Source organism: Pyxicephalus adspersus, chromosome 3 (assembly GCF_032062135.1).
Source record: "Pyxicephalus adspersus chromosome 3, UCB_Pads_2.0, whole genome shotgun sequence".
NCBI classification, from domain to species: Eukaryota; Metazoa; Chordata; class Amphibia; order Anura; family Pyxicephalidae; genus Pyxicephalus; species Pyxicephalus adspersus.
The window spans coordinates 114,938,455-114,949,308 of NC_092860.1; the positions used below are offsets into that span (position 1 = coordinate 114,938,455).

The 10,854-nt window shown below is 35.2% G+C and overlaps 1 protein-coding gene across 6 annotated transcripts in view; it reads left to right on the forward strand.

Moving 5' to 3' along the window:
• Positions 1-10,854, forward strand: part of WDR17 (WD repeat domain 17) — a 65,744-nt gene that overhangs the window by 31,251 nt on the left and 23,639 nt on the right. For 5 of the 6 annotated variants that reach the window (XR_011919956.1, XM_072406075.1, XM_072406074.1 and 2 more), the window contains 7 exons: positions 4,260-4,382; positions 5,511-5,698; positions 6,751-6,919; positions 7,007-7,098; positions 7,947-8,029; positions 8,274-8,360; positions 10,078-10,242. Coding sequence is in view for 5 of the 6 variants with exons in the window: in XM_072406075.1 (XP_072262176.1) it covers positions 4,260-4,382; positions 5,511-5,698; positions 6,751-6,919; positions 7,007-7,098; positions 7,947-8,029; positions 8,274-8,360; positions 10,078-10,242 (907 nt within the window). In the remaining variant the exon portion in view is untranslated. The remainder of the gene's footprint in view (positions 1-4,259; positions 4,383-5,510; positions 5,699-6,750; positions 6,920-7,006; positions 7,099-7,946; positions 8,030-8,273; positions 8,361-10,077; positions 10,243-10,854) is intronic. The other variant, XM_072406071.1, reaches the window with a different exon arrangement.

Consider the following 10,854-nt stretch of genomic DNA (forward strand, 5'->3'; position numbering starts at 1 on the left):
GTTCTATACAACTTGGACATTATTTTGTAATTACCTTATGGGTAAAGTTTATATTGTGATTGTTTAGTAAATGAGAGAATTGTTGTTTCCCCAGGATCTAAGGGTGATAAGGTTTGAGTCAAAAGACATGTGGTCAGGTGTAGACTCTTTTTACTGGTGATGAAATCAGTGGCACATAAAGTGTTTTTCTGAAGTTTTGTCTTCGTGACTTGGGGAGTGGAGAAAAAAAGGCTAAGGGGTGTCGTGATGAAGGTGACAGATTAAATATTTTTATAAGAGACCCAAATTTCTTTCCAAGCTCCTTATCAGATTACATATGCATGGTCAAGCTCCCTCCCACTTCACCTTCTTTCCTTGGATGCAGAGAAAGCATTCTATCAGGTAGATGGATTGTTAGTATGAACTCCTCCTCAAGTTTAATATGTAATATATATTGTCTCCAAACCTATTGGATTGGAGTCAACTATTTAGAGAAAAGATCCTACCCTGTGTATTGCTAACCAGAGAAAGTTATTAGGTTTCCTGCACAAAAATTGCATCTTAAAATGATTGTTAAGTGTAAAACTTTGTTAACTTGAATTGGTACATATAAAGGTGTTTTATATCAACAAGGTTTTAATGTTAACATACAGACTGAAAGGACACAGTACATATATGCAAAATGAGGGACATAGGTTCATTGGGTTCTGGTAAAGTCATTTCAATTAGGAGAATATGTTTTGCCAAGGCTTTTGCCAGTCGCTGCCTGTCCAGATTTTGAGAAGAGACATGAATTTGTCTGCCACCTGCTGTCTCTAGCAAATCAACTGAGAGTTGGAATTCCCTATAGCATTGTAGGAGCTTTACTAATGAGATCATCTATTTCCAACAGAAAACTGAAGATTTGCTGTATGGTTAATTCTTGTAACAGAGAAACAAAATGTGAAACCACCCGCTTCTTAGAAAATCCAGAAAAGGCAAAGAGCCATATTGTACTAAAAAACGCTACTCATACAGGGATATGGAGTGCATTCATATCCACATGCGTAAAGGCAGTATAAGTGTTTTGACATTTTTCTCCTGTTTTCAAATTTAGTTGATGTGCCTAACATTAGTTAACTTCTTTCCTATCTATTGTTTGTTTTTGTTTTTTTATACACATAATAAACATATTTCATCTTATGGTCCTAGGTCTCTAGCCAAAGCAAATGTTCTAAAAGTAGAGAAGCAGCACAATAAAATATTACTGTTGTAAATCAATATATTGCAAAAAATTATTGTAATTTTAGTAAAAAAAAATATTTTAGTGGACATTTTTTGGTCCAAAGTACATGAAGTATATTAATACCAAACATGTTAAGCCTGTGAACTTTTCAAAACCTTTACAGCACACAAGTTTAGCGTTATTGTTAAATAATCACCCTAGAATTATTCCTAACATTGTGCACAGCCAGACTGTCCTGTATCCTGACCCACTGTTAATCTATGGTGCATTTGATTGCTATTGTTTAAAATAAATGTAGCCTTTTTAAGTAAAGATAACTTAAAGAATATCAAGTTAATTACAGGAATTCTTTTAATTGGGAAAACATTGAGCCTGCCAATAACCTATATATCCTGGCTCCTTGGAACAACCATAAAAATCAAAATCTCTGGCTTCACTCATTTTACTTTGCTGCATTCTTTTTCTGAGTCACAGTTACGTTTTCGAAAAAATGAATTATCAATTTTTCTTATAGAGTACAGGGGTGCCCACCCTTTTTTGGCTTGCGAGCTACTTTTAAAATGACCAAGTTAAAATGATCTACCAGCAATAAAAATGCTAAACATATATTTATTTATATATATATACCGAGTATACTTCACAGAAGTGACTGGGGCTAATGAGACAGTGAATGGCAGAACATTGCACAGACATTGCACTACAAAACTATAGTGACAGGAAAGCTACAGTTCGAGCTGTACAAGAAAAAAAAGAACTGCTACTTTGTACAAAGGTATCTCAGAAATTGAACCTTGACCCTGAGCCTGAACTGACTTGGCTACCCAGCACTGCTCACCCCAGACTGCCCTCCCACCCTCTCTGCCTCCCTCCCCACTCCCCACTGTTACACAAGCCTTCTCACGCACGCACTGAAAGACATCCCTAGCATCCCTATAGATGTACAGCAAGGCTGCTGGTAAACAGCATGAAGGGGTAAAGCAGGGCTCTGCGATCGACTCGCGTTGCCTTTGCGATCAACCAGAAGATTGCGATCAACGTTTTGGGCACCTCTGATATAGTATATACAATTTTAAAATGCTGTGCCATTTGTACAATGTTGCTTTACATAAATGTTTTTTTATTAAGTAACAAGAGGCTAATGTGATAAAAATATGGCTATGAGCTCTTGACTGTTCTTAAATCATAAATGGACTAGTATAATATTATCTATTTTGCTTTAGAAAAGTTCATAACACTACAAGAATATTGTTTTAGACATACTAACATTTTACACAAATTTTCTGTGGAAAAATTGTTAACATTAGCAACTCCTTCTTAAGTTGTATCTCTGGGCAAGTTTTACCCCTTCACAAAGCTAAAGTACCTGCTGATCTACCTATTATGTAGGTCAGTGGTCGGCAACCCGTAGCTCCATAGCCGCATGCAGCTCTTTAGCCCTCTTGTTGTGGCTCCCTTCAGCCTTGACAAAAGAAAAAAAAAAAGAATAACAGTTATTTACCATGGCCGTTGTGGACACTTCCGCCGGCGGGGTAAGGGGACACTCCCTCTCATCCGTATGCATTGCCCGGGTGCTTACCCAGAAACCATTATTAAGGTGCATCACAGCGCCACGTGAGGGCCCCTCATTGAGTGAAGATGCACGGCTCTTAAACTAACAGAGAGCCAGTAGCTCATGATGGGAACAGACATTTTAAAAGTAAGTTTTCAACATCATAATGCATTAATTAATTTTTTAATGTCTTTAGGTATAGAGGTATTTGATCATGCACTCCACTTTAATTACTTAATATCTGAATTTGATTATATATCCTCATGAATTTAATTTTTTTTTTGGAATTTGCCATTATGGATTTTTCAGTTATATATTAACTAATCATATGTTAATCACCTGATAAATTATACATAGATCGTGGGATAATGAATCATGATAAACATTTATTTAAATAAATAGGTATATTATCATATGAATTGGATTAATTTGATCATGATCACAGTGAATTTAATTAAAAAAATTGATAATAAAATAGGATTAACTATCCCACTTAAGTAAAGCTCCACATTGTTCTTGCATTCTATCAAAACCATTGTTATATTTCTTTAAATGCTTTCCAAATTGGGAAAGCATTTAAAATTTTGTCAAATTGTCTAATTTGTCTACAGGACTCAAAAAGGCCTGCATAGCTCAGTGTACACACTGCACTTCTGTTTGTTGTATTCTGTTGTAACAGGTAAAATTAAAAAAAGATTAAAACATTTAAATGTTTATAAGCTGTGTTATATTTTGCGACTCCAGACTATTTTTCTTTAGTGGAAGAGGGCGCAAAATGACTCTTTTGATAGTAAAGGTTGCCGACCCCTGGTGAAGGTAGTTCCTAACTTGCTGTTTAAGCTGATATCACAGCAGCATATCAGCCCTGTGTGTATTTTTCCCTGCTGCATTACAGAGAAACCCCCATTTTATGGAGATATGTAGTTCAACAGGTAGAAAAATGGGTGGGGCTTATAAAACTGCTTGGAATTTCAGTGCAGCTGTGATAAAGTCCCCTAGAAGTTAGGAACCAACCAAATTTTTGGCCAAATCAAAAGGTACCCTCTTGTACTTGCATGAAGCTGAAAAGAGACAAAACATGGCTTTATGTACATGTATTGCAGATATGTGCTGCATATAATTTGTTTTGTGTTTGGCCAGACATTTTAGGGGCCTCTGTTGATTAGCTTTGAGCTTGTGTTGATGGATTTTTTTTTGGATCAGGTTAACATCAATTTGAGAAGCTTATGAGATAATTCAGAATTTATAGACGTGTACATTTACATTGCAGTTAACGTCCTGCATTTGACATTCAAGCATGTTATGCATTTTTATAGACTTGTATGGGGATGCAAAATCTGGGCTAAAGCCCATTGACACTGGCCCCAAAAATGTGCATAATGAAACGGTGAATGTTTATTAAGTTGACAAGCTCCTTATTGGAAGAACTATTATTGTATTAGAATATATGTCATACATGTTATGCTGTAATAGGTTTTATGCTTCACACGTGTCTGATATGTTTAGATTCCCAGGTTGGTGTATTACGGGTATGGAATGTTTCCAAGACAACACCTATAGATAATTTCAAATTAAAGAAAACTGGTTTCCATGCATTACATGTCCTCAACTCTCCTCCTAAGAAAAAAAGTGAGTATCCACTTAAAAAAACTAAAGCTAGAAAACTGCATTCATTATTGTACAAGATACTGTGAAGAAAAGGAGATATTGTCCATATTTAGATTTCAGACCATATCCATCTTCTGTGCACACAATTAAGTCTTTATAAATATTACTATTACTGACCTCGTTCTGAAAATACTAGTTGCTCGGCTGACCAGCTGGCTCAAAACATGTTTGCAGGAAAGTGGGATAATCTTATATCTGTATCTCTTCTGGTCAATACAACTGTGGGAGCCAGAAATGAATAATGATACGCAGTTAACATTTCCAGAAATAAGTTAGCTATGGTAGTTCACCTGTGACATGTTTCCTTAAAGCGAACCTTGAAAAAGAGCACTACCATAGAGAACTACTGTTGATTGCTTTAGGAAAAAGCTGAATGCTTTTCTAGAAGCACAGAATATAACTGGGTATTAAAGCTTTAAGGTAAAGATAACAGAGATTGTTGATACAGGGAACATACGATTGCATCATGGAATCAGGAAGGAATTATTTTCCTCTGTTGGAGCAAATTGTACTAGGGTTACTTTTTGCCTTCCTCTGGATCAACTTTGTCTTATAGGGTTTTATATCTGGGATATGTTTATTTCCCTAGTGGTTGAAATTGATGGAATTATGTCTTTTTTCAACCTGACTTACTATGTAACTGTAACTGTACACCCATCAACTAACCTGCAAATCTGCTCCTATAAAATCCCTCTTTTTGGAAACAGGATTGCAGTAACATTATGTAGCTCTCAAATGTCCTTGTGTTGGAAATTCCTGATTGCTGAGCAAGCATTGAGTTGAAGTTACCAACCAGGGGTAGTCCTGCTGGGATTACAGTACATATCAAACGTTCTAGAAAATAGGAAGATAGGTTTTGGTGGCAGGTGTAACATATGAGAATGCTTAATTGTTATTCAGTTTACGTTTTCAAGATGCATATAATGAATCGGATGTTTACAGTATTGTGGTGCTTATGTTTATTATTACGGGATTATTGTTCATTTGTTATAACCAGATGTGGAGTACATGTACTATTTACAAGCATATAGACCCATCTTTCTGTTTTACTGTGGGATAAGCCATATTTTTTCTCTCCCTTCTAATGAGCATTTTTAGCACAGTCCCCTACAAAGAACCATCATACATCATCCACAAGCGAGGCTGTCCCTCCTCCTACACTGACACAGAACCACGCTTTTTCACTACCTCCCGGTCATGCTGTCTGTTGCTTCATGGATGGAGGAGTCGGCCTTTATGATATGGGCGCTAAAAAGTGGGATTTCTTGCGGGACTTGGTATGGAGTTTTTTTTTAATGACATAATTATTAATTTTTAGATATGATTTCAAATTTTATTTTTTTTAAGAAATATGCTTTTATGACAATGTTTCCTAAAATCTAAACAGCCTTGGTTTTGACATGTAAACCTTTCAAAAAACAAAAACAACTACTCCACCTGGAATTTATTGTATAAATATATATATATTTAGTGTTCTCGAGTTCCTTCTGTTGCTTTCACCATATTAAGTTTAAAAAGAAAGAAAATTCTCAGAAAGTTTAGAGAGAGGTAAAGGAAATTGTCTTGGCGTATACTGGCCACTTAATTGTGTTCTGTAGATTAAAGTTCCTCAACAACAGCTATGACACAGTGATAATATAAAAGCCTTAAAGCGGTCTTCAGTTTTACCTTCTTCTTTGAACAGGTATAAAGGCTCCTTTGCTGTACTAAAAATGTTTAGTCTGATTTTACTGTACACACTCTTTTGTGCCAGAGTTCATTAGCAGCTGGAGCAGCTCAGACATTATGCATCCTCCCTAGTCTTTCTGACCCCTGCCCACTCCTTCCATTATATAGATTTCAGTTCTTTCAATCAAAAAAGCTCAGTCATATATGTGTGTTATATAAAGATGTCTGCTGTTTTCAGGAAATCCCTCTCAACAGCTATAACCTGCCTACATTAAATATAAAAAACGGCAGAGACTCAGTTATGAAATAAAAGCAAAATAGGCAATGTAATAAAAACAGTTTTAATTATCTTGCCGAAGAAGCAAGGAAAGAACCAGGAAAGAAAAGTATAAGCAGATTAAACTTTAACTTTATAATGGGATTATGAAAGTCAGATTCAACTGAAATATATTGAATAAATAATTCTGTAAAACATTTATGTATTTATTGTATGTATGTTGATGTTATTTTGTATGTTGATGTTTACCTGGCGTTTCACTTTAATTCTCAATTAAATATTATTATTTAGGAGGAATTATTGAAAAAAAGTAAGAAAAGATGTAATTACCTTGTTGTCTTGAAGCAACGTGAGAATCATTTTGCTTTCATTCAAATTGTGCAGGGTCACATTGAAACCATCTTTGATTGCAAATTCAAACCTGATGATCCAAATTTATTAGCTACAGCATCATTTGATGGCACAATAAAAGTCTGGGACATCAACACATTAACAGCCGTGTATACATCCCCAGGAAATGAAGGCGTTATCTACTCTTTATCCTGGGCACCAGGTAAGTTGTTTTACATGTTGACATTCAAAGACTTTATTCGTACTAATGCGCAATGTTTAATTTAGTCATCATTTACTTCCTGTGTAGGAGATTTAAATTGCATAGCAGGTGCAACATCCCGGAACGGAGGTTTCATCTGGGACGTTAAGAAAGGGAAAATGATAACACGATTTAATGAGGTAGGAGCTTGTAAATCAAAATGTCTTCCATTTTACAAATTGCAATCATGTCATCTAATAGCCATCATCATTGTCAGTATATAGGAAGAAGTATATGGAAAGCAAGCTCCAAAACACACTAGTACTATTAATAAACATTAGGAAACATTTCATATCTGTTACAGTTAGTAGTAATAAAAATAAATATGGCACTAGGGTTTGGAATCCAAATGCACTTTCAATTTATATCAGCTGAATACATCCTAGATTCACCAAAAATTGAGTTCAATGTCATTTATAACTTACAATTTTTTTTTCTGTAATGCAACCACAAAACTAGCAGAAAAACCTATTCCCTGACAGCATTTTACAACAAAGGACTCTTGCTCTCTGTTCAGTGTATGCAATGGCCATTCTGCAGAGGCCAATCATCCCCATCAGTGAATCATACATATACTTCTGCAATCTTTAAAGCTCACATCCTTCGGATTAGAGACACAATTGATTTCCCACAAAAAGTAAGGGTTTTTGTCTATAGCATGCTGTAGGGACAGGGATTTCTACTAAGACTGTGGCTAACTGTGAGACTGAACATATTTTTTATGCACCTGGAGTGTAGCTAAGTTAAAGGCTCAGTTGGGTATTTTATTATTATTATTATTATTATTATTATTAATATTATTATTAATAATAATAATAAACAGTATTTATGAAGCGCTCATTAAATAGTTTTGTGTGCTATAGTGGAAGTGTTTGTATGACCAAAGTGTATACACCTGATAAAGAATTGGCAACCAAACAGGCATATGGTCAGCCTATTATATATTTTATTTCTGTTGAGTAGTAATTAATGTGTTTCTCTTTTGTAGCATGGAAAAAATGGCATTTTCTGCATTTCTTGGAGTCATAAAGACTCTAAGCGCATTGCCACATGCAGTGGAGATGGATTTTGGTGAGTGTGGAAATCAGTGATTTTGGTTTTTTGGTCCTTATTCAAGGTGTATGAGTAAAAACAACTCAAACAGGATAATATATTTACTTTGTTACTGGACAGGAACTAAAGGAAGCTTTCCAAAGCATCCTTCAGCAGCATTAAAACCTAAAAAAGTTCTAATACTGCCCTGGTCTATCTAAAACAAAAAGTTTAGGTTGGTTTTTTCATGCAGTAAGTAATATATGTTTTTTTATTTTTACAGCATTATTCGCACAATTGATGGGAAAATTTTGCACAAGTATAAACACCCAGCTGCCGTGTTTGGATGTGACTGGAGCCAAAACAACAAGTGAGTCAGAGGTTTTCAAACTGTGAGATTGGTCTCACCATAGAGACCTGCTGTGCAAGCTAATGAGACTTTTGAATACAAATTGCTGTTTTATAACCTATTTTGCTACTGGTCCAGCATATATAACACTTTATAGTTTTGGTAATCTCTGATGTTGGTCTGATCATCTGATAGGTCTGATTCTTAGGCCTCGGTGAAAGCTTATTGTAGAAGTGTGAAGCTTGAAAATCAAAAATAAGTAGGGTATAAAAGAAGGAGGTTCAATGTCAATGTGCAATGTCAATAGTGATTTTTTTTTCTATACAATGTGATAAAATCAGTAAATCTTATACTGTCAACTCCCTTTTTTACTGTACCGCTTCCACAATGTATCCAGATATTTACAGCAGCAAGTGCAATAAAAGAGCAGCCAAAAATGTTATCTAAACTTAAAAAAATTAGAATGCCACTTGGCCCTTTCAGGTCTGTGCTTCGAAAGTTAAAAGGTCTGATTTCTTAAAGCTCTTCAAGGCTGGAGAGGATACACTTTCATCAGTAAAGCTAGGTGATCCAGCACACCTGGAATGGATCTGGTTTAGGATTGAAAACATTTGCTAACACATAGCAAATGTCTTTTAGGAAATCTATTCCAGGTTTTCTGAATCACCCAGCTTTACTGATGAAAGTGTGTCCTCTCCAGCCCTAGAGAGCTTTAATGAATTGGCCCCAAAGATTATATAGTGGTGTGTGCTGGCATAGTATATTTATGGGGGTCGCTGTCTGTATCTCTGTATCACTGCAGGCAGTTATACAGCGGAGAATGTTCCCGCTTTTAACAACCATCAGCCAATAGGAACATTACCACCCATTGAGCCCTATAATGTATAGTGTGTGTGGTCCAAATAGAAGAGGATGCTAATAGATGCAGCATGGGACAGAAGAGGATTAAATTAAGAAGTTTTTTTTAACAAGAGCTAATTCTCACCAGACAGTAAATGAGACCTAATTTAGGGTTTTACAATTGAATTGTTTTACAGTAGAACTGTCAATACATAAAAATGTTTAAAACGGTCCTCATAATTACAAGACAAACATTCCACAAAATATCTTGACCCACATCTTCAGTTTAACAGGAGCCTCAAAATCTAAAGGGCTTTTGAAGACCACTGGAAAAGGGAAGTTTCACTAGTCATTTGGATATTTTCCAAAATGTGAATGTAAATAGTTTTAGATGCTTAGAATCCAACCTGTACATTATCATTTTTTGCTGCAATTGATCCAAAGATCAGTCACTATTCTTGTCACTATAATGTCAAGTAACTAGTCATGAATTATTGGAACTCACCAATATGAGGCTATGTAGCCCACCATTGTAAAAATGTAGCTCTCCAGTATAAGGCAACATGACTTGACCAGCTAAACAGGGTAGAGTATGAGCAAGATGACATACAAAATATTTTATTTATTTTAATGTTCCAATATGAGCATTTTTGAGCAGATTTGAATTCACAACACTGCATTCACCACTAATTGTCATAATCTCACAATCTACTCTTAGCAGTCACTTGGAATCTAGTAGTCTAGTGAAAGTGTAGTGCAGGGCATGTAGGTAGGTCAGTACAGTCATTTTAGTTGTCATGTTGTCCCAGACCTATGCTTATGGGATTTACCCTACAGACAGATCAAACTTTGAAATGCTCTAAATATTTACCTCTTTTTATTTTTTATTTTATTTCAGAGATATGATTGCAACTGGTTGTGAAGATAAAAATGTCAGAGTTTATTATTTAGCCACCAGCTCTGATCAGCCTCTAAAGGTTTTTACTGGGCATACAGCAAAGGTTTTCCATGTCCGCTGGTCTCCTCTTAGAGAAGGAATCCTCTGCAGTGGTTCAGATGATGGGTATGTCATTTGTAGGTTGGAATGCTTCTCATTTTTTTTTATCAGCAGCTCATCTCTTATCTCTTTTTTTATCTTTAAAATGCCAAAAACAAAATGCAAAACAAGATAAAACAGTTGAGAAACCTACTAATTAAAGATAATGTATGTATGTAATGCTATCGGGTATGAAAATGAACTTTTGCAGGTTATGGTAGATGCATATAACATTCATAATGCAACTTTTGTATCACAGAATTACTTTAGTGAAAATTTGTCTGATTAAAAATTGAAAATTGTTGAGTCTGATTAACTAAAGAAGCTAATAAATGTTAACGTAAATATTCAATATTCACTTTACCTAGTTATTCAGTCAAGTGAAAAGCAAACTCCTGTTCATTTTCAATGCCTAATCATGTGAAATACACACAAGTTTGATTAAATAACCAATATGTATCTGACAGTTTGATATGAAAGTGGCAAATTGTTGAATGCCTGCTTTTACAGGGTAGTTTATAACTGTTAAAAAAGAAAAGAATGCTGTGTTTTATATGGCAGGCCCGTAAGTTAATGCTTCATTGTGACTTTTATATACAAAGAGGGATTTGAAGAAAACCTTACTTTCCTTTAATTAAA